The sequence below is a fragment of the Hyaena hyaena genome, unplaced genomic scaffold (genome assembly GCF_003009895.1).
Source record: "Hyaena hyaena isolate Hyena2069 unplaced genomic scaffold, ASM300989v1 scaffold_1832, whole genome shotgun sequence".
Classification (NCBI taxonomy): Eukaryota; Metazoa; Chordata; class Mammalia; order Carnivora; family Hyaenidae; genus Hyaena; species Hyaena hyaena.
Window position 1 is genome coordinate 38,769 of NW_024082469.1, and position 27,895 is coordinate 66,663.

Here is a 27,895-nt window from a genome sequence, read left to right on the forward strand (position 1 = left end):
TTCAATCAAAAGCCAGCCACGCTCAAGGAACAGGGATGAATCATAGGATGATTTTAATGGTTTATTTCCTATTCTCAGGAAAACCTCTCTTCCCCCTCTTCTATTAGCAAGACTTCTAGGACTTTTATGACAAATCATTCTTCTAATCTCCCTCTATGTATAGCCAAGAGTACTTGGTTTCTTGTCCTGACCAAACATTTATTCATGGATGCAGCATCTGTCTTTTCTCAGAATTAATAACAATTTGAAAAACATTCTTTTATAAACAAACTTCACCCTTACCTCCAATCTCAAAAGGACAATTACATGACAGGATGATTATACCTCACTGGTACAGTTTTCTAAGTCTTGGTAATGTAGGTGTTATTAGAAGATTATCAAAGGCATAATGCAAAAAAAGATTTACATGATATTAACAAGCATATATAGTAGCATATTTTATTTATGTATGTAAATCTAAGTTTTTCTATGTTAAAGTGACAAAAAACTTTCCATATCTTTCCTGTCATCTCTTCTGTATCCTTGATAGGTTTATAGAAAGAGCTCTTCATGAAAGACAAACTACTCCTTCAAGAAAAATCACTTTTTAAAGGAAAAAAGTCAAAAAAGATCATAAAAGAGCAAAATTATCCCCCACACACTATTTTTCCTACTCTTTCCCATTTCCTCCATTATTGAATGTACTAGAGAGAACAATTTTTATTTCAGTTAAAATAAATAAGTTGGATTTCATTTCTTATGGATGAATACATTAAAAAGGGAATTGTTTAGGTACATGGGAAGACACTGTTAAACTGTTCCCAAAGTCATTTTATGTTTCACCCCCTTCCAAAATGTGTCAGTGCTCTGTTGGCTCCACATTTTCACTAATATGTGATATTTCAGTTTTATTTATTTTAGCCATTCTAACTGATGTGCAGTGGTATTTCAGTGTTGTTAATAAGAATTTCACTGATGATTAATAATATTTATTATCTCTTCATGTGTGTATTGATGATGATTCATTTACCTGGTTTTGTCAAGCGTCTGCTTAAATATTTCACCTTTAACTAGATTCTTTGTCTTCTTGTTTTGAGTATAAAGAGCTTTATATATATTCTACAAACAAATGTTTTGTCAAACATGTATGCATGCCTACCTGTGGCAATATATATATATATCTATAGATATATATATATATAACAAATATATACTCACAGTCTGTGGTTTACTTCTTTTTTTTATGTTTTATTTATTTTTGAGAGAGAGAGAGAGAGACAGCCTGAGCAGGGGAGGGTCAGAGAGAGAGGGAGACACAGAATCCGAAGACAGGCTCCAGGCTCTGAGGTAGCTGTCAGCACAGAGCCCGACACGGGGCTCAAACCCACGAACCATGAGATCATGACCTGAGCTGAAGTCGGATGCTTAACCGACTGAGTCACCCAGGTGCCCCACTAAGCCACGCAGGCACCCCTGTGGTTTACTTCTTAACAGTGTCTGTTACCACCAAGAAACATCTACAACAGATTTTAATGTTGATGAAGTTCTTTTTATCGGTCTTTTGAGGATCCATTGTATTTGTATCTTATCTTTAAAAAAATTGTGCCCCAAATGAAAAACGATTCTTTTTGTGTTTTAGTTTAAACTTTCCTAGGATTAATTTTTACATTTAGAACTGTGATCCATTTCACTGAATTCAAGTTAATGGTTGTATGGAGCATGAGGTAAAAATTACAATTCCTTTATCAGTAGGGATATGCAGTTCTGAGCCCTGCTTGTTGAAAGTCACCTTTTCTCTATTGAATTATAATGACATGCATGCTGAAATTTAAGTAACCAGATATGCTTGGGTCCCATTACATTTTCATGAGTAAAAGTCAACTTCTGCCATTCAGTACAACAAATAGCAAAAGGTTCGCTACTGTACAGGGTGCAGGGAGCTGAAGCAGCCTGCTAAAGCCGGCTTTGGAACATGAGTGGCCTGATTGTGATTCGAGGGAACTATTCTAGACCTGCACATATTTGTTGAACTGGTGATTAGTTTTATTTTGGAAACATACATATAAAATCACACTATATGATAAAATAGTTTAGATTAACTTACAAATATTGCAAAATATTATGATCGAAGAATTTAATTTTATTTTAGTCTTGGTCAACAAGTGTGAAGATATTTCACTAAAAATTAATGTATATAAAAATCAATAATCATAAAATGCCCTCCCATAAATATATTAACTGAAATATGTTAATTGAAAATTTATTTGAATCATCAACTGCATTACAGGTGTTGAACAATCTCTAGCATAATAAAACAGATTTTTTTTTCAGGAATAAAATACTGAATCTAACAAGATTATATTGAGGGACAAAATGATTTCGCAACAACTAACCTGAATGTGTCTTTCACATCTTTGTTCCTAAGGCTGTAGATTAAGGGGTTCAGCGTGGGAATCACTACTGTGTAAAACACAGATCCCACTTTAACTATGAGCCGAGAAGTGTTAGGATTAGGGATACAGTAGAGGAAGAGGATGGTCCCGTGGAAGATGGTGATGGCTGTCAGGTGGGAGGCACAGGTGGAGAAGGTTTTCCAGCGCCCACTTGCAGAAGGCATCCCCATAACAGTGATAAAAATGAGTATGTAAGACGTCAGAATAATCATCAAGCTGCTCACCTCATTGAACACAGCAATAATAAAACAGAGCATCTGGCTGATATAGGGGTCTGAACAGGAGACAGAAACAATTACAGAGTGCTCACAGATAAAATTATTTATGATGCCAGACTCACAATAGGATAAGGCAAGAAGAAAATATGTGAGTGTCAGGGAACACACTATACCCCATGAGTACGACCCAGCCACCAGCAGAGCACAGAGCTTTGGAGTCATAGTAGTAAGATAGAACAAGGGGTTACAGACCGCCACACAACGGTCATAGGCCATTGCTGTTAACATAAAAGTTTCGGTTACTCCGAATAGGCAAGCAAAACAGAACTGGGTAATGCAACCAGAGAAAGAGATGGTTCTGTCTTCCACAAGCAAGTTCTCCAACAACTTAGGTGTAACTACAGTGGAAAAACAGAAATCTACAAAGGACAAGTGACTAAGGAAAAAGTACATGATCGTGTGGAGTTTTGGATTGATCTTGATGATTATAATCATGCCCAAATTGCCCACAGCAGTGACAATATAGATAGACAAGAAAACCAGGAAGAGTGGAACCTGGAGGACTGGGTATTCTGAAAAACCCAAAAGAACAAAAGTGGGTATGATACTTCGATTTCCTTCTGATAACATCACCATCCCTGTTGAATAAAGAACCAAAAGTTATTTCTGAAAGGTAGACCTGAATGGAAAAGAGAAACAGAAGAAAGAGGCTTCATGTGCTCTGTGAAGTTGACACAGAACAGTGACTCTCAGCGTGTGGTCCCCAAACCAACAGCAGCCGGAGCACCAGAGAAGTTGTTAGGAATGCAAAGTCTCCAACCCCATCGCCAGCTTTCTGAATCAACAACTCAGGGATGGGGCTCACAATTCCTTTTTTTAAAAAATTTTTTTAATGTTTATTTACTTTTGGGGGAGAGAGGTACAGTGTGAGCAGGGGAGGGGCAGAGAGAGAGGGAGACACAGAATCCAAAGCAGGCTGCAGTTTCCAAGCTATCAGTGCAGGGTCCAAGGTGTGGCCCGAACTAATGAACTATGAGATCCTGACCTGAGCTGAAGTTGGGTGCTCAACCAACTGAGCCACCCAGGTGACCCAGGCTCACAATTCTTGATTTAAATAGTTCTTTGGGTGATTTTGACTTTTGCAAAATTATGGGAACTACTGGAATATAAGTATATATATATATATATATTTCTATTGTTTAAAATTCTGTTGTTTAAAATTCAGCCCTTGTTAGTAGTATTACTATTGAACTGAAATATAAACTTAAAGCACAAAAAGAAATTGTACAAAACAAGGCTAAGAGAGACAGAAAAGAAGCACAGAGTACATGGTTATCGTTCTAAGAACTCTACTAAGGATCAAGATCACTTGCTACAAATGGTGCCACATAATGCTTAGTATTCATTGTTTTTATATACTTAACATTTTCTAGGCATTGTACAGAAGTAAATATGCATGGAATTTATGAGATGGAATAAGCCTTAACATGTGTGCTAGTTTGTGCCATCCACCTAATGCTTGAGAATCTATTACAAACTCTTATTCATGAAATAATCATCTGGCTTCCATCAAAGCCTCCACTAAGGGTGCATGGCCTACAGGGGTAATTTTGTAGGTCTTTCATTGACATTTTGCTTAACATGTTTTATTTTAATTAATTAATTAATTAATTAATTAGTTATCTAGTATAAACATACAATTAAATTTTATAGGCATAATTTTTTGAGAAACAGAAGCATCATCTTATTTTCATCAACAATAGTTCCATACAAAATATGGTCTATGGTACAATGGAAATTACACATTTTCTTAACCAATAGAAGTAAGCCCTGTCCTATGGTGGGCAAACTTGGGGAAGGTAGGGAAGTAAGAGCAGTAAGCCCATAAAACAAATGGTACCAAGAATTAGACATAAGACTGTGACAAAATTATATGGGTAATCTGTTCCATCTTCTCAAGTGTCAAGCTCCAGACACAGCAACATGAGTGCCTACCTTTCCATGTACCACAAGCAACCCCACACCTACAGAATCCATAATTGGCATTTTTTTTGTCCAACAGCTAGGGGGACTGGGCAGATACATTGTAAACATCCATTGTTGTTTAGGTTGTTTTAATAAATGAGTTCCGTTCAACGTATGAACATATTTGCAAAACCTGGCTTATTAGGGAGATTGCTGCTACTGCTGTTCTGGCTTTTAGGCACACTTCTTAGGTCAATACCAAAAAGGTATTCAGAAAAAGACTTGATATCCCAACCCTAGCCATTTCAAAGATTTGGTAAATCAAAGATAAACCAATGGGATAGGATTAGGTTTGTATTCAAATAAAGACTAGGCCTATGGAAATACAAAATCAACAAATACCTCATAGTCTTCTGTGACTTTCCCATTGCTCATGCCTCATGAGTGAAAATTAAAAGGTCCCTGAACACAGAAAGGGGCCGTGTATAATTTTTGGAATAATCTATATGAGCTGGAGCTCCATGTTTTACACCTAAATTGAAAGCTACCAAAAGAGAAATGAACTGACCTGAAACCAGAAGCTCTTGATTATCTTATAGAGAATTTCTTTTTTTTATGATTAGTGAATCTCAGGGATTTTTCTTCTTAGTAATAAAACATTCATTACAATAGAAACAGGCTTGAGGTTTGGAATAAAGTGGTAGTATATTTTAATAAGTATACCAGTAAAATGGCATTTTGTTTCCAGGACATAAGAAATCTTTGGGAATACAAAGACAAAACCTGAAAGCTGAATCCACAATCTAAACTCTGCCAAACTCTGGGTCTTATATCTGCCTCCATAACAATGAAGATATAGATTACAGAAAATTATAATTGGAGCATTCCTCAGTGAGCCACAAATCATACAATTAGTTGAAACACTGTCCCTTGTGTCCTTGGGGTATATGCATTTTCTTTTAAATCATTAGGGATATAAATTACATCACCACATCTATTCAACTAATACCTTTTAAATATTGAATTATTGAAATAATGTGTATTATCTAAAGAAAACATGAACTGTTGAGTTTGAAATAACTAAGGAAAAAGAACAATTTACATACAGCTGTTACTAACTCAACTGCATTAAATTCCACATTAAGTTTGGAGTGGAATACTTCCCCAACATGACCTTAAGGAAAAAGGTGACCATCGTCAGTGATATAATGTGGATATCATTTACCCCTTGGTATGATGTGGTGAGAAAGGGTTCACGACTGTGATATTCTTCCCCCAAAACCATAATCCCAGCTTAATATGAAAAAATTATTATGCAAACTCTTATTTGGAAGCATTCTACAGGATATTCAACCCGTATTCCTTAGGACTGTCAAAGTCAAGAAAAAACAAGAGAAGAGTTAAAAACTGTCACAGACCAAAGTAGACTGGGGACACACAGCGACTACATGCAATGGTGCTATCCTGGGATGGACCTCAGAAAAGACAAAAAGGCATTAATGGAAAAAAAATAAAGAATCTATATAAAGTTTAGATTTTAACGATCATAACATACTAATGCTTCTTTAAAAATTTTTCATTTTATTGTGGTAAGGCAACTAACTTAATGTGAGATCTACCTTCCTAAGAGATTTTTAAGCGTACACCACAGTATTATTGACTGCAAATACAATTTAGCACAGCAAATTTGCTCATTTTTCTTAACTGAAACTTTATAACCACTGATTGGTAACTCCTTTTTTTCCCTTCCCCCAGTCCTTAGCAACTATCATTCCACTCTTTTATTCTATGAGTTTATTTTAGATAACTTCATATAAGTGGAATTAATTTTTGTAACTAGCTTATTTCACTTATGTAATATCCTCAAGGTTTTTCCAGGTGATCACATATTGTGGAATTTCCTTTATTTTTAAGGCTGAATTGTATTCCACTGTATATTCATACCACATTTTCTTTATCCATTTATTTGTCCATGGACATTTAGGTTGTCTCTGCATCTTGACTATTGCTAATGGTTCTGCAATCAAACATGGAAATGCTTGTAACTCTTTGAAATCTTGATTTCAATTCTTTTGGGTAAATATCCAGAAACAGGATTACTAGATCACATGTTAGTTAAATTTTTAATTTCAGGAAGAACCTCCATAACTATTTCCATAGCAACTGCACCATTTTGCATTCTCATCAACAGTGCATAAGGGTTCTAATTTCTTCATTATCTTCACCAACACTTGCCTTTTGTACACACACACACACATACACACAGATACACACAGGTTTGAGGTGAATCTTATCATTTTAATTTGAATTTCCCTGATGACTGAGTGACATCGAGAATTTTTTCATATACCTATTGGCTCTTTGTATATCTTAGAAGGAATATTTAATCAACTTTCTAGCTGGGTTATTAGTTTTTGGGGTTTTTTGGTGTGTTTGGGGTTATTTTATTCTATTATATTGCGTGAATTCCTTACTTGTAAGAATTGGAGATTACTTTTTTATCAGATGTATGGTTTGCAAACCTCCCATTCTGTACGTTGCGGGGTTTTTTTTTATTACTATTTATTGTTTCCTTTGCTATGCAGAAGCATTTGATAAATGCATCATGGTAATAGTATAAGATATTAACAATATGAGTAATCTAGTAAAATGTGTATAGAAACTCTGAAATATCTTTGCAATTTATTTTGTAGGTTGGAAATTATTAAAAATTTTACAATGTATTTTAAAAATTTAAACATATACTAGGGGCGCCTGGGTGGATCAGTTGGTTTAGCATCCATCTTTGACTCAGGTCACGATCTCCTGGTTCAGGAGTTTGAGACCCACATCAGGCTCTGTGCTGACCCCTCAGAACGTGAAGCTTGCTTCAGATTCTGTGTCTCCCTGTCTCTGTGCTCCGCCCCTGCTCATGCTCTGTCTCTGTCTCTCAAAAGTAAGTAAATGTTAAAAATTAAAGAAAATTTTTTATGTCAACATTCACATTAATGGGCCCATTTCATTGACTCTCCACCATCACAACCATTGCTCCTTTACATAAGATATTATCACCCTAGACCTGAAATAGTATAAGCAAGTAGCCAGTCAACATCAACTTTTGCCTTCACTTTGAATTATTTTGCTACACAATTTGCCACTTTGTTTTTAGTTTCTGTGGCTGTGGGTTTTGGGGAAAATAGAGGAGTAATAATGAGCACTTTCAAACTCTTAAATATTAATATAGTGAATGCAAACTTATATACTATTTCCAAATAATGCATACATTACACAAACAAGTACACTAAACATAAAAAACTAATTTTCTAGGCCACAAACAAATTTGGTATGTGGAAGAGTCAGGATTCAAATGCCATCTTTTCATGTAAAGAGATCCTACAAAATCACAGCAGCCTAAGGACATATTTCATCATAGCAACTATCTTAAGGTTGTACTTTGATTTGATTGCTTTCTTTGTATATCTCCCTACCCACATTCTCAACTCCCACTGTATTTTATTTACTTAATGTCTAGCTCTGTTATGTATGCTATATTTATGAAATGAAAAGACAATCAAGATTTTATAATACAGATTTAGCCATTTATATTTCCAAATTACAACTACAATTTACAAAGCAACAGTACATATCATCTCAGTCATTTCCTGAAATACGAATGGAATTATCATGAGATTCTAATGTGTATCTTGTCATAGAATGTGACTTTCTTAAAGATAATTGCGTTCTGGATATTAACGATCTGGGAGTTATTGTAAGTATTCCAAGCGTGTGTTACTAATTAGAAGCAGAAATTGGACCATTCCCCAAACCATTAACTCTCTGTAGTATTTGAAACTCCCTGTATACAATATATCACAATGGAAAATTTCTGGAAGTCTAAGCTAATTATAAGTAACAGAATAACTAAAACCAGAAAATAGATGGAAAGTTCATAATTTCATGAAACACGTTAAGAGTATGAACATTGTCAGAAAAGGTTAAAGTAATTATTGAAGCAGAAGTGATGTATCATATTACAGTTCAAAGAAGGCAATAGCAATTCTTCTAAAATTATGGAATAAAAGAGTGAGGATGAATCTCAATGAAATTGTAGCTCAGTTTTTACAGGTTCAATGTAATCTGGCTCTCAAGGTAGCATACTGATATTTGTAATATATTTACAATCTGAAATACATAGATCAAATATGTAAATATTGAAATGAACAAAATATATTGGTATATATTTGTATCTATATGTTATCTGTATATATGTGTATTTATATCAGTGTATATAGGCATCTATCAATCAATCTACAAAAAGAAATACAGAAACAGATACCTTGGTGATTATAAAATTGAGAGACCAAACCAACATTTTTTAATCATCAATTTCTGTATTAAAGCTATTTATGATAATAAATATGATAAAAATAAAATGTTTTCCTGTACACAATGCATTTTCCTAATGTGATCCCAAAGATAAGTTTTAAAAAGTCTCCTACATGCTTCTGCCCATAAACCCATTAGTTTTTCCACCTGAGGTAACTACTAACCTGTTTTTGTTTGTTTATTTGTTTTGAGTCATCAAGAAACCATAGTGCATTTATATGTTCATATTTACAGAGAAAAGCAAATATACTCTTAACATAAATGATGCCGAATTAGGACTACTGTGTGGTTCTTGCTCAATTTTTCTGGAACATTTTATTTTGGTGATATAAGTACATATAAAAATGACCTAACATTTTTAATGCCTGTATGGTATGTTCTTTTTTAAAAAAAAAAAAAAAAAAAAAATTAAAAGGGTGCCTGGGTGGCTCAGTTGGTTGAGCATCTGACTTCAGTGAGGTCATAATCTCGTGGTTCATGAGCTCAAGCCCCACATTGGCCTTGCTGCTGTCAACTCTGTGACCCTTTCTCTATGTCCCTCCCCCACTTGCACTCTTTCTCTGGAAAATAAATAAACTTTTAAAAATACTATCACTTAGAAGCCAAACACATATTAATGGGCATTTCAGATTCTTTAGTCTTTTGCTATTCTAAATAATATTTTTAAAATATCGAAATGTATACCTCTACTTTGTTTTTCAACGTGTCTCTAGTATAAATTCTCAGAAGCAATATTGCTATGTATATTTTCTTAGGATAGCTATTACCAAAATGTCCTCTAAAGTAATTCTACTAGTTTTCATGCTCACCAGCAATGTGAGAGTCCTTGGTTCCCCACTCCTTGTTGTGGTGGGAAAAAGTTACACTATACAGATAGATGCCTCATTGAGGAAGGATTCGTTCTCCCAGCTGTGAACTCCAAGGATGACCTCAGCTCTACAGAGCCATCATGCCCTTATGACAAATTAGACATGGGTATAGGACCTGGCCAAGGGATCAACTCTGATATATGATATGTATGCCAAAGCCCCCCATAGGGTAAGGCAGGACTTTGGTGGGTGTACCACAATCCTAATTGCCCTTGAATTCCATTCTGCATCCTTCTTCTTCTTCCTATAGCTATGTAACCCATGAAAATTGCATGCCAAATTCTGTCTCGACATCTATGTCCAGAGAATTAAGCTACAACATTGCCAAATCTACCTTTTTTCCCCAAATTCTTTCAGAATATTTTTATTGAAGTAGAACTGCTACAGGTGGGTGAGAAGGACACTGGTCCTTATCTTATGGAGTCAAGGAATGAATCTCATGGGAGCAGATAGTGAGCAAAGCAATAGAATTTATTGAGTGAAAATACTAAAATTCTCGAGTGAGAGGGGTCCCTACTGGGTTGTCACCAAGGACTCTTGTCTGACTTTTTATTGGGACCTTATCAAGAACAATTTGTGAGACTCCAGTCATGGCACTTAGCACCTGGCAGGTCTAGAATGCCTTTCTCCTTCTTTTTATTTATAATTTAAATTTATTTATTTAAATTCAAGTTAGTTAACATACAGTGCAGCATTGGTTTCAAGTGTAGAACCCAGTGATTCATCACTTGCATATAACACCCAGTGCTCATCCCAAGTGCCCTCCTTAATGCCCACCATTCACTTACCCACCGTCCCACCCACTTCTCCACCAGCAACCCAGAGTTTGTTCTCTGTACTTAAGAAACTCTTATGTATTGCCTCCCTCTCTGCTTTTATCTTATTTTTACTTCCCTTCCTTATGTTCATCTGTTGTGTTTCTTAAAATCCACATGAGTGAAGTCATATGATATTTGTCTTTCTCTGCCCAACTTATTTTGCTTAGCATAATACACTCTAGCTCAGTCCATATTGTTGCAAATGGCAAGATATCCTCCCCCACCCACCTCCACCAAACCCCACTGGCAGCTGCAGACAGCCTGCCTGAGGGTCCTTCATCTATCCCTGCTTTTTGTTAACCCTTTCCCTACTCAGAACTTAAATCCAGTAAAGTGAAAAATTAAGAGTTCAACTCAATGAATTGTTTAAATTTAAAAAAAAAAACTTGCACACCCACCAACAAGATCATGATATCAATTATTATCAAAATATCATTTAGAAGCATCTGTTATGTCTTCCCAGTGAGTAGCCTACAAGAGTAGCAACTATTCTGACACATTACTGTAAACTAGTTTTGCCTGTTCATGAATTTTATGTTAATAACTATACACTCTAATATTTGCATTCATCTTGCTTAACATCATGGCTGTGAAATTCCATAATGTTGTTGTGAGTATCAGCAGTTTATTCTTTTTCATTTATATATAGTCTCCAATTGAATAAATGTAACCAAAAATTATACTTTTTATGGATGTATTAGTCATTTTCAGTTTGGGTCAATTGGAAATAATGTAGTTGTGAACTACAATTCTTGTCCCTATCTTTGGTGCAAATGTATATGCATTTCTATTGGTTATATATCAAGAACTGGAATTATGAGTTCATACTTCCAAAGAGTTTCAAAAAACCTTAGATCAACTTTGCAATCATACTCAGCACTTAAGAAAGTTTCATTTAATCCATATTCTTACTCTTTGTTTTAATTTATTTTTAATGTGTGTTTATTAGATGCTTGCAAATGCTTATTGGGATTTTTATACTTTACTGTAAGTAGGAGCTCTTTTTATAAAGTTATTACATATGTCTCTTATAGATGTTCCCAAGATGTTTTCCATTCTGTCCAAGGTTGGTTTCCTCAGTAGTAGACCTTCAAACAAGGATGTGGATGCAAGTGGTTTGTTTGGCAGATGATCTTAGGAAGCACCAGTAACTAAGTAAGGGAGGCAACCCCAAAATGAACAGGTTATTTGTGTGGATAACTGGGTCACTGCCCCACTGAGGTCCCCTAGAAAACTGTGTAAAGCCTAATTTAGACTTGTCCCTCCTCAAGGAATGAAGAAGTTGGAACCTTTATGTTCCTACTATCATATACTACCATTGCTTGAGAGCTATTCCTGCAGAAGTTAACTGCCTGGCACTTTCACAATGGCTTGTTCATGGATGGAAGGCACTCGCACAAACAGGAAAAAAGAGCCTTCAGAGAGAGTCACAAGTATTTTCAGTAGGAAAACACCTGAAGAAAGAAGAAAGAAAAAAGAATTAAAAGGCAAAAACAGAAAAATTTAATAAATAGCATATAAAATAGAAGCAATCAACAAAACTAAAATTGGAAAAACCTGATAATATTAAGCTGTCATACATCTAAACAAGCAAAAAAAGAGAGATAGAAGGCACAAATAACTAATAACTAATGTCAGCAATGAAAACATCATAACTACAGATTTTTCCAACTTTATAAAAAACTTTTATGAAAAAAGTGGTGCCAACAACTTTGAAAACCTGACAATAATGAATGGGTGAACTCCAAGAAAAATAAAACAATATATGGTTTAAGAAAGTGGTCCAGGTTTATTCTACATGTTGCTGTCCAGTTTTCCCAGCACCATTGCTAAAGAGATTGTCTTTTTTCCATTGGATATTCTTTCCTGCTTTGTTGAAGATTAGTTGGCCATACATTTGTAGGTACATTTCTAAGTCCTCTTTTCTCTTCCATTGATCTATGTGTCTGATTTTGTGCCAGTACCATACTGTCTTGATGAGTACAGCTTTGTAGTACAGTTTAAAGTCCGGAATCCTGATGCCTCAAGCTTTAGTTTTCTTTTTCAACATTACTTTGGCCATTTGGGATATTTTCTGGTTGCATACAAATTTTAGGATTACTTTTTCTAGCTCTGTGAAGAATGATGGTGTTATTTAAATAGGGGATTGGATTGCATTGGACGGGTAGGTTATTTTGGGTAGTTTTGACATCTTAACAATATTTGTTCTTCCAACCCATGGGCATGGAATGTCTTTCCATTTTGTGTGTGTGTGTGTCTTCTTCAATTTCTTTCATAAGATTTTTAGAGTTTTCAGGGTACAGATCTTCTACCTCTGGTTAAGTTTATTCTTAGGTATCTTATGGGCACTTGTTGTGATGACCACTGGGTGTATACATAAGTGATGAATCACTAGGTTCTTCTCCTGAAACTAATTCTATACTATATGTTAACCAACTTGAATTTAAATTTAAAAAATAGAAAAAAGAAAAAGAAAACAATGAAACTGACTCAAGAAGCAAGTGAGATTATAATTTTCTTACCACTATTTTAAAAAGTGCATCAATAATGGAAAACTTTCCTATGCAGTTAAAAATTCTCTTATTTTTCAGTGAACTCTATTAAGGAATATTTTTCACTGCATTGAATAAGAAAGCATTCATACCATTTCATCTGAGAGGCTAATACAACTTTGATGCACAAAACTAACAAGGACAAGGCAGTAAAAGAAAATTACAGAACAATTATGAACACAGAATTTTAAATTACAAATAAAATATTGAATCAAACTAATCAACTAATAGAAAAATATTCTATTCTATAACATTTAAATTCATGTTCTCAGGAAAAGATCCCTTGATTTGATATTAGAAAACTCAAAAAAATTTAAGTCACCATATGAAAATATTAAAGAAACTTAGATGAAGAAAAAATAGCTTAATGAAATTCCACATCTACTCACCAAAACCCAAAATACACAAAAAACACAGACAAATGAAGCTTATAATTTTGTCAATCTGGAAACAGGAGGAGTATATAAAAAACCTATAAGAAAACAAGATTTCAGGGAAGCCTGGGTGGCTCATTTAGTAAGGTCTTTGCCTCTTGATTTCGGCTCAGGTCATGATCCCAAGCTCCTGGTATTTAGCCCTACATTGGGCTCTGTGGTGAGTGTGGAGCTTGCTTAAGATTCTCTCTTTTGGTTCCTCTATCTCTCTGGCCACTGTGACTCTCTCTCTAATTAATTAATTAATCAATTAATCAATTAATTAATCTCAATTGGCTAGTAAGAAAAAAACTATTCAGGAATAGCTTTACTGGAAACCATATCTTATTAGTTATGGATAATTTTAACTATAAAACAAGGAAGCATATAGAAAATTTGTATACTATACATATAGGGACATTTACTTTATGAAAAACCTGGCACTATAGATCAGTGCTAATGGAGTGACTTTTCAATAAATATTGCTGGAAAAATATGCATCCATAAGTTAAAATACAAAATCAGCTGAAATACGTTAAAAAGTCAGTGTAAAAGGAAAATTAAAGTCTAGAATCCAAGAGAATTTAGAATATAATATAAAACACATAATAATGTATGACATTTAGGACAACTTAACACATAAACTATGGGACTATCTTCATTATTTTATAGGAAATAAATATATCTTGAATAGGACCTTAGAAGCACAGTTTGATAAACCCTGTTTCAAGGAAATGTGTGTATCTCAATACATCATCGAGAGAGTGGATAGAGAGCCACAGTTTAGGAGAAAATAGTCATGGTACTGTTATCAAACAAAGGGCTTTTATTTAAAATGCGTAATGAACTACATATTTATTATAAAAGATAACCTAATAGGAAAATGGGCATAAAACCTAAATAGGCATCTCAGAAAGAAAAAAGAGGCAAAAGGCTACTAATAACCGTATTAAAATAAATTCAACCACGTTGAAAGTATGACGAATTTAAATTGTAACCAAAATGAGATATTAGTACTCACCTCTGAACTTTGAAGATATTAACATGTCTAGGTGACAATATTAAATGTTGGTAAGAATGGGCAATAATTCGAGTCACACATGATCTAGGAGGAATGTAAATTATTACATTGACTTTGGAAAATTGTTTGATGTTATCTAGTAAAAGAGGAGAAACCAGCTGACTGTGATCCAGAACTTTCAGACATAGGACACATCCCACAAGTGCTTGCTTATGTGCAGATGCCTGAGCAAGAACATTCATATTAGTGTTTCCATGACAACCAAGAAGAGGAAATAACCAAAATTACATTAACAGTATAAATAAACCAATGGTGGCATATTTATTTCATGGAACATTCTTCAACAATAAAAAGTGAACTATGGTTACAGCTAATACATTGAAACATTCACTTAAAACAAATGTTGAACCAAAGCAGCTAGGCATAATGGAAAATATACTCTAAGGTTTCATTTATATGAATTTCAAAAGGAGGTAATGCTAGCAGTTATGCTCTCAGACTTATTCTTAGGAGATGTAACTAAACTAAAAGGAAAAACTTTGAATACCACAAATTCCACAAAGGTTTGCTCCTAGTGGTGCTGGAAAGGCAGTGATTAGAAAGTGCTATGGAAATTTTGAAAAATGCTGATAATGTTCTGCCTATACTTTTTACAGAAAGTAACACATGGGATAATTATTCAGAATTATTTCTGTATGTTTTTGTTATATTTCATGATTTAAGAGGGAGGATGAGAAGTGAAGAATAAGGTGAGAAGAAAGAAATGGAACATGGAAGGGCCACATCTTTGCAGGTTCAGAGAGTTAGAATGAGGACCTCTGTGGAGGACCATTATTTAGCATACTACCCTCTGGGATCAGAACTTGAGCAGGATTTTCATTCTTTCTTTTCTTTTAACCTGCAAGCAATTTTTTAAAACACAGTGAGATTTAATGATCACAGATGTATATGAATGATTTATCTGAATACATCTTCTCAAGTTATTTGAAGAAAAATTAGTAACCATCAGTGCAATGTATAAAAAGTATTTAAAAGTAATTGTGTATGAGTGTGTATAAAAATCAAAATTAGGGGTGCTTGGGTGGCTCAGTTGGTTGAGTGTCCAACTCTTGGTTTCGGCTGAGGTCATGATCCCAGGGTTGTGGGATCGAGTTCCACTTCAGGCTCTATGCCCAGCATGGAGCCTGCTTAACATTTTCTCTCTGTCTCCCTCTGCCTCTCTCCCCAAATCTCTCTTTCTCTAAAATATAAAAAAAAAATAAAAAATTAATCAAAATTACATTGAGTGAGAAAGCAGTCTGATATGAATTAACTTTCTGGCTGTGTCTTTCACATCTTTGTTCCTAAGGCTGTAAATGAGAGGGTTCAACATGGGGATTATGACAGTAAAAAACACAGTGGCCACTTTGACCAGGAGCCATGAGCTTTTGGAGTTAGGCACACAGTAGAGGAGAAGGATGATCCCATGGAAGATGGTGATGGCAGTCAAATGCGAGGCACAGGTGGAGAAAGCTTTCTGAAGTCCACAAGTAGAGGGCATCCTGATTATGGTGACAACTATAAAAATGTAGGAGGCGAGGATAATCAGGAGGCTACAAGCCTCATTGAATGTGGAAATGACTAAACACATTCTCTGACTAAAGGAGGGGTCAGAGCAGGATAAAGAGAGAATAGCAGAATACTCACAGCCAAAGTGATGTATAATGTTGGAACCACAGAAGGATAGTTCCAAAAGAGAATATGTGAGTGTCAAGGAACAAATTCCACCCCATGCATAGGTTCCAGCTACCAAGAGGGCACAGAGTTTCCGAGACATGGCCACTGTGTAGAGCAAGGGGTTGCAAACAGCCACAAACCGGTCATAGGCCATAACCGCTAACATGAACATTTCTGTAATCACAAAGGCACAAACAAAGAAAAATTGCACCATGCATGCCTTGAAGGAGATTGTTCTGTCTTCCATGACCAAGATTTCTAGTAGTTTAGGTGTAAATACACTGGAATAACAAATATCCAAAAAGGATAGGTGGCTGAGGAAAAAGTACATGGGTGTGTGGAGTTTGGGGTTGATCCTTATGACCAAAATTATGCCCAGGTTCTCCAACAGAGTGATGGTGTAGATGGTCAAGAACATGAGGAAGAGGGGTGCCTGGAGGCGTGGGTACTCTGAGAAACCCAGGAGGATGAATGTGGTCACAGAGGTCCGATTTCGCTCTTCCATTGTCATGGTTCTTGATTTTAAAAAATAAAGGAGAAGAAAGGAGAATTGAGCAGTGGAACTTGAGAAGGAAGAGTAAAAGGAAATCAGGACAGGTCTATGCAAGCCAACGAAGGCAACAAGGTCAATGGGTACACACGAGTGCTCTGCTTCCCTTAGGAGTCTTACTTGACAACTTACTGACTTTTTGATTATGTGCAATTAGCTGTATCCTTCAGTACTTTAGTTTTCTCATCTGGAAAATAAGGGGAAACAATGGGACTTATCAGTACTACTATGTTATATAAAAGATCCATAAATATTTATGATCCTTACAACATTGAATACCCCAGGATAAAATATAATTATATGAGCACAAAGGAGACATAGAGCAAAATTAACAAAAACATTGATCACATCATAGTACTCATATGATCATGGCAGAAGCCACCTTGGGAAGATGAAACACTTTTACTACATAAAGAAAAACAAAATTGTAAATATCTTTGGGGGAAAATGTATCATCAGACCCTCACAATTTTGTATTGCTATATTGAATATTTACCTATTCTAGATATATCTCATTACTGAGGACTCATAAAACATCTACGTAAAAGGCTCTCTAAGTGGTCTAGTCAAAAATTCCACAGATGACTGTGTTCTGTCAATTACATACTCACCCTGTGGTAATTTTGAAGGCTCAAAATACTCAATGATTTATAACTGTTTTTCTATGGGAGTATTTTGCATATAGTCTTGAAAATTTCACATCAATTGTCTTCTGTTGGTTATCCAGTCTGTAATGCATATTGTATTAAAATGGAAAAATTGGTTTATTTATCAGTGATTATAACACACACACACACACACACACACACACACACACTACTAAAAAGAAACATCTTTTAGAACAACAAATAAAAACTCTTTTCTGTGGGGTGCTTAAGTGGCTCAGTGGTTAAGTGTCTGACTTTGGCTCAGGTCATGATCTCACGGTACATGGGTTTGAGTCCCAGGTAGGGCTCTGTGCTGACAGCTAGCTCAGAGCCTGGAGCCTGTCTTCTGATTCTGTGTCTCCCTCTCTCTGACCCTCCCTGCTCATGCTGGCTCTGTATCTCTCTCAGGAATAAATAAAAAACAAAAAACAGAAATGAACAACAACAACAGAAAGAAAAAACTCTTTTCTGATGTGGCAAGTCTATGTGTGGTGGTCAATGAAGAATGAAAACAATATGTTAGATTAAAAATATAAGCATTGTGTTTCTGTAAAACAACAGGGCTTTAAATATTACAAATTCCACATGGTCAAATCTTAAAGAACAGATTCTAGAAGTGGGTGTGGCGACATAATGAATATGATCCTGTCATCTTGGACACATTTGTGAACCTGCATAACTTTAGCGTCGTCTGTAACGTGCAACAGCATATCACTAAATCTACCACTCATCCAGGAATAGAGCATTCCCTATGCAATCACGTTTTCCATTACACAGAAGATTGGGTCTACCTGTTGTGAAGTTCATATATTTAGTTATGTATATTGATTTAAACAAAAGGCTTCTCTAAATTCAGGAACTTATTGCTTTTATTGGGCTCCATTCATACAGGTTAAGAATTCTGAATATATATAATGCCTGAGTATTTATAGCCAAATATTTGAACAGTGTTAGGTCAATTTACTGTCCTGCCAAGCTTTGTCTAGGATTTACCAGGAAGCAACAAATCTCAGACATGTGTACTTGAAACGTTTGGACAAAGTTGAGGATTGTGCATTTATTATTAAATTTCATGCCCTGTTGACTCCTTCCCTCTTTGCTCCTTACATGGCCTTTTAGTCTAACTGAATTGTTGTTGATCACACTACTCTTGCCATTACTCGGGTCACTCTGTCCATCCAGAATGTCTTCAGGTTCTATTCACATCACCAACACCAGCGCCCACTCCATTCTTGTAACTATTTGGGCTATTTGTTAAAATTTTGGTAAATATGCTTTCACCTCCACATCTCAAGAGTGTACAGTGTACATGTTGTGTTCAACACGTGCCCCACATAAACTTTAAGTGAAAGAATTCCAAGATGCCTTAACGACTTAGAGGAGTTCAAGATCAGGAAAGAATTTCAGGAAGTCTTCAGGAGCTTAAGAGTTAAGAGTTCCAGATTACTCATAATGAATGTGAGACTTCCTTGCCCATTTCACACTCCTTTTGAGGACCATGTTCCCATTGTATATTTATTAGTTCACAAATGCTACAGGTACAAAAAATGCATAAAGACAGTAATTGTTAATATAAAGCTATGGTGAAGATATTATCAAAGTAAGTAGGATATTGTTTTTAACCAACTTAGCGTGGTATTTGGGAGTATGATTGTGGTTAAATAAAGAAGCTATATCCTTGTTCACAGCTCAGAAAAAGGAAAATAAGATATCTTACTTACCTTTTCATATCAGAAACTTTTCTTATAAAACTCCACTGTTAACTTTTTTTTTGTTCTCCTCACTCAGAAAGGGGCTAATTTGAGTGGGTGGGTAAAAGGCAACCTTAAATCATCTTATTTCATAAAGAACGTGCATTTAGGAAACAGCTGTTGTTAGTTCAGATTCAGCCTATCTTGTATATTACATAAGAAACTTTAGCAAACTCTTTAATTATATGAGCCTCAATTCTACCATCTACAAAATGTGGGTAGTAACACCATGCTAGCTCATTTAATGTCAAGTGTGAATGTATTAAATGAAGTATGACTTTAAAATATCTGACAAATCCTGCACTTGGTTAAGACCTCTGTAGATATCAGCTTCCTTCCATCTTAATTTTAATCTCCATGAAAACAGTACAAGTTCCAAGTTTTTAAATGTCTTTGCAGAGCATCTTTGGAAAGCTATTTTAAAAAGAATTGTATCTCCTGGACTCTTTAATTTGAGATGTTTCACTGAGTCTGAGATTCACAATTGTATCCATTCCTAATTCAACCACACAGAATCTTAATTTTCCTTTGCTTTCCAACCCTGCCTGCTTCTTTCTATCTCTTCTGCCATGTTGTATGTATGACTATGGGAAAGATGAAAAGAGAAAAATAGTCCAAGTGTACCTCCCTGTTTAGTTTTGCTATTACCAACTCTCCTCTCATCTGGATATAAGATTTCCAACTGTGCTGTCAAATTACAGTCCAGTCTGTAAGATTAACTTTTGTTTACCCGCACTCAGCCTGGAATGTAATAGTGTAAGCATTTTTTAACGCATTTTGTACTAAGTGAATAAAATCGAAACTCTTCTGCCCAGATATCTTCAACATCTCCAGGCACTATACGACCACCTGCCACTACCGTATTCTCTCATTCACAGTAGGGTTTTAATTCCTTATTGTACAAAAGCAAGCATTTGCAACTCCTAATCTTCCACCATTCGTCCCTCTGAAATGGTACCTTTCTCCTTGTTGTTTTCCATTGTGCCACCATTTCAGGAGGTACCACATAGCCCCTCCAAAAAACCTGCTGGTTCATCAAAATGTCTTTTCTCTTCTTCTGTGCTCTTTCCACGTCTATTACTACAATGTGTGTGTTGTTCCTGGCACATTTGCTAAACTTATGGGCATGTGTGTGTATCTACATGTGTGCATACATGCATGTGTGTGTGCCTTAGCTTTTTCCCTGAAGAATATCACTTTAGGAGAAGACTTACATTTAACATTTTTCTCCAACCACCTAATATGTTTAGCTTAGCAACTGAAGATGTGTTTTCAAGTTCAGGACAACAGTTCTGGGAATACTGCAGGTAGAACGTAGCCAGTTAAATATACAGACAAACCAAGTAGATATTGCTGTTACTCAGCTCACATAGGTAGCTCCTGCTAACAGTGTGCTGGCATCCAATGTCCCTCACATCAGAATGAAAAGATAATCTTAGGTTGAATCAACCCGCCCAAAACCAGATTTTCCTGATGCATTTTTATTGAAGGTTTTCTTGCTGGTATTAATAAGCTGCCTATACTTTCTGTCTCAAAATCGAAAGTTTTGTTTAAATGTGTTAGTTCTTTGATCAGAGAGTTGTTGATTCTTGCAAAATATCATTCAATAAAGATACCAAGAAATGCCATTTTTGCAGTTGTCAAGAAATTTTGGAGGAAGCATAGAGATGTCCTTCAGGAGTAGACAGACCTGGAAACTATACTTCATGATGCCGTTTGTTTTATTCTAAGTACCTAACCTTGGGGACACTGACCTCAGGGAATCTTGACAATGTGTGCTATCATGAGCTACAAACAAAATAATTAGAGGGAATGTTCTCTTCTGCAGCTTAGATTATAATTTATTTTAAATCATTGACATATTGATGTTTACATCATAAAATAATATGCCTCAGTATAGAGGTTATAATTATTAAAATCATGAAAAAATGATATATCAATCCCAATGACCCCAGCATACTTATAGCTGCTATGATATGACTTTTTAGTCTCTTAATTTTGCTTATGTGCTCCTATATGAATTTATATAGAAACACACATTATGCTATATATATGTATATATTATAGTCAATCATTAAGGCTTACTGTTTGTTATATGTTGAATATGTTTGTCATCAGCTGGGGCTGGGAAAGTGGGGATATGTTAATTGATCACCATCTTGGCTATAGATCCAGCTGTATTCTTTAGTTCAGCTGGAGGGGTTATACTGCTAATATTTTACGTCTATCTATGTTATTCCTGTAGCTGAAGGAATATTTTCTAGGCCACATATTAGGAAAGAAAGATAACTGTGTTAAATATTGACCTGTTATGCCACAGGTATTGGACAGGAAGAAAGTCACATTTATGCCTACTACATCTAAAACTCTTTAGCATATAAATCCATGGGTAGAAAAAAATAGCCCACAGCCATCACTTAGCACAACCATTAGTGAATTAATATATTATCTAACATGTGTTTAGCTTCACTATTAGAATGTCTACTTTCAGGCTGAAAGTACAACCTGAGGCTTTTGGAAAATCATTTTACGTTATAAGAGCATTTACCATAATAAAAAAATATCATGTTCTAAAAGGATTTTGCAACTCTTCACTTTTTCTTGTTTTTATTTTATTTTCCAGTGAAAAACACAAAACTAAAGTACCAAATGCCAAGTTACACAACTTCAAAATCAAAATTTAAAAATTATATATTCTAATTTTTAACCTTAGAAACTTTACTGAGTAAACCAAATATTCCATAATAACAGGCTCAAGTTTGCTAACTTATTTTTGTGTTCTTAAAAGATCTTTCTTAAACTACACACACACACACAGAGAGAGAGAGAGAGAGAGAGAGAGAGAGAGAGAAGAGAGAGAGAGAGAGGTATTCACACATTAAAAGTACCTGATGGAAACATTTACTTAGGACCCCTGGTTGACGAAAAATTAAAAATTAAAGTAAATCCTTTGTTACTGCTATGATATGCTATGAATGTTGATAATTTTGTTATATAACCCTAATTTATGCAAGATACCGGTTTCCACTTAAAGCATTATGGTAAAGAGCATTAATTTCCACATGAAAATAAGACTCTAAATAATGGAGAGAAACAAGTAATGTTTAAGTGGTTGAATTAGAACAATCACACATAATATCTCTCTGGTCTTTGCTTGTAAACTTTAGTCATGATTAATAAGACACAAAAGAAAAGGTGAGTTATTATATTTAATCTCAACAAGTCATTTGCTTAAAGCAATACAATTACCAGTCAATTATTAGAAGCTTGGATGAAACCTACCACAGTCATGGGTTATCTGTTATCTGTCATAAAGTTATCTGGCATTGTCAAAGATGAATGTGTTCAGTGAGGCAAATGTTTTAGTCAATCTTTGGCAGATTTTGAACCAGATTCTTTACTTCTCCCTATACCCTGTTGACTTATAACTTAACAGTTCCACAAGATGCAGATACTTTTCACACACTTTGACTTTGGGCTTAGCCATGTGATTTTCCCTAACTCCTAACATGTTAACAGATGAGACCCAAACACCCACTTAAAATATACCTTTGCTTTTGCATACTTTATTGTGACTTCAGCTTACAATGTAGATCATTAACCAAATAGACCAATAAAGATGACCTACCTACAGGCCCATAGACTGAGGTTAGCTGATCTGGTTATCTCAGTGTTAATGTTCCAGTGACCCAGCTGCTATCAGCAAAGGTACCTTAGTCAACTCACTGGTTCTAAAGGATTGCTATTGTTGCATCTCTCTGGAATTTACGATTGTTTATTTTTCATCAATAAATAATTGATACCTGAGTAAGATCTGTACATCGTATCATTATTAATATCCTGATTGTTATATTATATGACCATAGGGAAAAATGGGTAAAAAAAATACTTGGGATCTTTCTATATCATTTCTTACAACTTAAATGTATCTAATACTATTCCAATAAAGTTTTGAATAAATGAATAAAGTACAACCACATTGACACAAAGAGAAAAACTAGAGTGATGGGCATGTTATTTCCAAAATGTATATTATTTTGGAAATACATAAAAACTATTTTATATTTGCTCATATTATTATAATTTACATTGTATTCTGGACCTCTTAAGGAAGATATACTTTTATTTATTTTTATTTTTCTGGGAATCTTCCAGTACCAAGATGGTTCTTGTGGAATTAAATATATTTTTTGTTTTTAGAACTTTAGACTTTTTTGTTGAAAAGCTTTTTAAATGTTTGTTTATTTATTTAATTTGAGAGAGAGAGCACAAGCAAAGGAGAGACAGAGAGAGAGAGAAAGAGAGAGAGAGAGAGGACACCAAGCAGGTTCTGTGCTGTCAGCGCAGAGCCTGACTCAGGTCTCCATCCCAGGAACTGTGAGATCATGACCTGAACTGAAATCAAGAGTTGGATGCAGGGTGCCTCGGGGGCTCAATTGGTTAAGCATCTGACTTTGGCTCAGTCATGATCTAATGGTTGATCAGTTTGAGTCCTGTGTCAGGCTCTGTGCTGACAGCTCAGAGCCTGGAGCCTGCTTTGGAGTCTATGTCTCTCTCTCTCTTTCTCTTTCTCTTCCCCTTCCCTGCTTACTCTCTCTCCCTCTCTCTCTCTCTCTCTCAAAAGTAAATAAACATTTAAAAAATTAAAAAAAAAGAGTCAGATGCTTAACCCACTGAGCCACCCAGGATCCCCTATGTTGAACAGCTTTTAAGGTACTACTTTTATATTAAGAAGCAAATTATCTTATAATAAGCCATAACTCTTCATATCATCTCAATGATCCCACACTTCACATGACTTAAACTGAACTGAAATTTGCCTGGGCAATTATATGGTCATGTATATTGACACAGACACCTTCATATTTCAATTCATGAATCAAACACATGGTTTAATTTTTTATTCCTTTATCCCTACTACCACATGTAATTTTAAAGTTATTTTACTAAACATTACAGTGAATGTATGGACAGATTATGGACTGTCAATTACAGTTTACCATACCCTTATCAACTGATTGTCTATTGAACAACTCTTACAGTACTCTCAAAAAGAACTAATTAATATTTTTGGTTTTACATTTTATCAAAGAACAATTTAACATTGGTTAACTTCTTGACTGTCTCTTTCACATCTTTGTTCCTGAGGCTGTAGATCAGTGGGTTCAGCATGGGGATGACCACAGTATAAAAGACAGAAGCCACCTTGACCATGAGCCATGAACTTTTGGAGTTAGGAACACAGTAGAGGAAGAGGATGGTCCCGTGGAAGATTGTGATAGCTGTCAGGTGGGAAGCACACGTGGAGAAGGCCTTGTGGCGCCCCCCAGTAGAAGGCATCTTCATGACAGTGATAAAAATGAAAACATAGGAGGTAAGAATGATCATCAAGCTGCTTATTTCATTGAATGTGGCAGAGACTAAAATGATCCTCTGGCTAATGTAGGGATCAGAACAAGACACAGAGACGATGGCGGCATGCTCACAGACAAAGTTATTTATGAAATTAGTTCCACAAAAGGATAAGGTCAACAAAAAGTATGTGTATGTTAAGGAGCAGGCTATACTCCAAGAATATGATGCACCCACCAACAAGGAGCACAGCTTCTGAGACATGACAACTGTGTACAGAAGAGGGTTACAAACTGCCACAAATAGGTCATATGCCATCACTGCCAACATGAACGTTTCCGTCACCACGAATATGCACGCAAAGAAGAATTGCATGATGCATCCTGTGAAGGAGATGGTTCTGTCTTCCACAACCAAGTTTTCTAATAGTTTGGGCGTGACTACTGTAGAGTAACAGAAGTCAACCAAAGATAAATGGCTGAGATAAAAGTACATGGGGGTATGGAGTCTGGGATTGACCATGATGATCACAATCATGCCCAGATTTCCTAAAACAGTGACTGTGTAGATGGTTAAGAATAACAGGAACAGGGGCATCTGGAGCTCTGGATATTCTGAGAAGCCCAGCAGAATGAAGGTGACCACACTACTCTGGTTTTCTTGATTCCTGTGGACAAAACATAAAAATTTATTCAGAGAAGTAAATTCCAGAATCTGAAATAGGTAAGAGAAGAAAAGAAATGTTTAGAGGCTCAGTGGGTCTCTTTTAAGAGTGTTGCTAAAAATAGTAGACTTCCTTCCACAGTTACATTTCAAATGTCACTTATGGAACAATTACTCAGTGAATAAGAATTTTGTGTGACTAGAATAATCACATAGTGAAAATGGGAACAACACAAAACAGAGTAGACTTTGCTCTATTTCCAATAATAAAATCAGCATTATCATAGGCAGCTGACTTCATGAGCCACTCTCTTTGCATGAATTTGAGCTTAGTAAAAAATTATAGTTGACCTTTGAACAACAAGGGTTTGAACTGTGCAGGTCCACTGTATGCTATTGTTCCCAATAAATATAAGATAGTACTGTAAAAGCAGTTTCTTATAGTTTTCTTAATAATTCCTTCTCTAGCTTACTTTATGGAAAGAATACAATATTTAATACAAAACACACACACAAATATCAAGCATATAATAGATAACATATCAAATTCTTATTAATTGACTGTATAATTTATCAGGAAGGCTTCCGGTCAACACTAGGCTATTAGTAGTTGAGTTCTGGTTCGTCAAAAGTTATATGTGAGTTTTTGACTGCATGGAGGTTTGTGTCTCTAACCCCCATCTTGTTCAAGGTCAACTGTAGTAGCAAGGAATTATATGGTTTCTTCAGTTTCTTATCCTCCCCTCCCCTTAAACTGTGAGAAAATTAACTTATAACTGTTTTATTTTAAGTTTAAATGCTGGCATTCTTGTGAAAATGGTCAATTTAACATTTTCTTGGTTGTCTCATCTAATTTTCAAAGCCCTTGTTACTCCTGGTAATTCAATACTCTCACATTTTGGGGCTGTGCTGTTGAATTGTACAAAACTTACACATTTATGTTGAACTACTTTTGAAAAAAATTAATATTATCCCTCACATCACATTATATCATTCATCAGGATATGTTCACAACCAAATATGTGTTGTGATTTTAGTGATGACAGTTAAAACGATATTGAACAAAAATCTCTTCTTTTTCCGGTGTGGTAAATTGCGGAAATTGTGTAGGTGGTACACAATAGACACTATCAAAATACTGGACAAGGCACATAAATCTCAGGCTGCAGCAAAAAATACATTCTATCATTTTGGAAGGCAGCTATGCTCACCACTATACCACCAACGCCCGCCACTCATTCTATCATTTTGAACAAAGTTTAAAGCTTTTCCAAGGACGAGTGTCAGGATAAAGACCCATCTCAAACAATACACTATATTTCTTGAAAATTACCTGCTGCCATGAGCCATTTTCTCAATAGCAAAATGAGAATATTAATAATATGAAATTTAAATCACTACAACGGATGTAGATTCTTTGGTAATGAAGTCAAGGCTATAAGACATGGTGCAATGCATAGTTGATAATCAGCTTTCTTATTTAATGAAATTTTGAATATTGGGTAGATTCCAAAAGCCTTATACTGTTATGAAAATCAGGCCCAAGTATGGACATCTATCAATGGGTGGGCACGTACAATATAGAAAGTCTTTCCTCCTAAACCCATACAATAGAAACACTATAGAATTTCACTGAGGCACTTCATCTAAGATACATAATTATATTTTCCCATTCTGCTATAAGTTTTCTTAACACGCTATTGCTTTCTCTGCTTCTCACATGTTCATGCCTATGGGAAAGATTGAATTTCAATCCCACAACAGAGCCACTGTGACACTCCCTTATAAAGTCTTAGCACAGCAAAGCTAGATTATGGATATATCCCCCAGGAACATGCTTTCAATTTAAGATATTCCACGCAAGATTGTGAGAATAATTTTCCATGATGACTTTAACCTGACAGCCAGTGACTCCTAAGATTCCAAATACTTTTTACAAGTGAATGCAGGCAATTTACAATGTTCAGCTGGCTTTTCCAAAACTTCTTGGATCTAGAAATTGAATCTCATTACCCCCTGACACATTTTTCTTTGGTCATGGTGTATTTATCGAGATCTGTTACATAATACAGGATCATTTGCACATAGTTTACTTTCCCAATTTATTCCCACCTTTGTATTTTATTTTCCCCCTACTATTATAGACACTGCTCATTGTTTCTTGCCATTTTGTAAGCATTAATGTTTATAACTAACAATTGCCATAGGCTGTATCTTATCATTTAAAAATACGGTTGTTTTTATCACTTTCTTTTTTGGAGATTATAGGAAATGTGAAGACGAGGCCCGTTTTTTATTTATTATTTAAAAAATTTTTAATGTTTTATTTCTTTCTGAGAGAGAGAGAGTGTGAGCAGGAAGGGTCAGAAAGAGAGGGAGATACAGAATCTGAAACAGGCTCCAGGCTCTGAGCTGGCTGTCAGCACAGAGCCCAATGCGGAACTCGAACCTACGAACTGCGAGATCATGACCTGAGCCAAAGTCAGAGGCTTAACCAAATAAGCCACTGAGGAGTCCCTTTTATTATTATTATTCTGTATTTGCTAAATGTTTCTTGCTTTGC

The 27,895-nt window shown here is 35.4% G+C and overlaps 3 protein-coding genes across 3 annotated transcripts; all 3 read right to left on the reverse strand.

Moving 5' to 3' along the window:
* Nucleotides 1-2,335: 2,335 nt before the first annotated feature.
* On the reverse strand, nucleotides 2,336-3,286 carry LOC120226798 (olfactory receptor 5D13-like). The gene has a single exon (XM_039224963.1). The coding sequence runs from the start codon at nucleotides 3,284-3,286 to the stop codon at nucleotides 2,336-2,338; it is 951 nt and encodes a 316-aa protein (XP_039080894.1).
* Nucleotides 3,287-15,929: 12,643 nt separating this feature from the next.
* On the reverse strand, nucleotides 15,930-16,880 carry LOC120226807 (olfactory receptor 5D18-like). The gene has a single exon (XM_039224972.1). The coding sequence runs from the start codon at nucleotides 16,878-16,880 to the stop codon at nucleotides 15,930-15,932; it is 951 nt and encodes a 316-aa protein (XP_039080903.1).
* Nucleotides 16,881-24,393: 7,513 nt separating this feature from the next.
* LOC120226806 (olfactory receptor 5D13-like) lies at nucleotides 24,394-27,410 on the reverse strand. Its single transcript, XM_039224971.1, has 2 exons — nucleotides 27,403-27,410; nucleotides 24,394-25,336 (listed from the first exon to the last, which is right to left on the reverse strand). Exons 1-2 carry the CDS (start codon nucleotides 27,408-27,410, stop codon nucleotides 24,394-24,396), a joined length of 951 nt encoding a protein of 316 aa, XP_039080902.1.
* Between the last annotated feature and the right edge of the window lie 485 nt (nucleotides 27,411-27,895).

Coding starts and splice junctions, on each gene's coding strand:
- LOC120226798 (XM_039224963.1), bottom strand. CDS start 3,286: ATGGTGATGTTATCAGAAGGAAATCGAAGTATCATACCCACTTTTGTT.
- LOC120226807 (XM_039224972.1), bottom strand. CDS start 16,880: ATGACAATGGAAGAGCGAAATCGGACCTCTGTGACCACATTCATCCTC.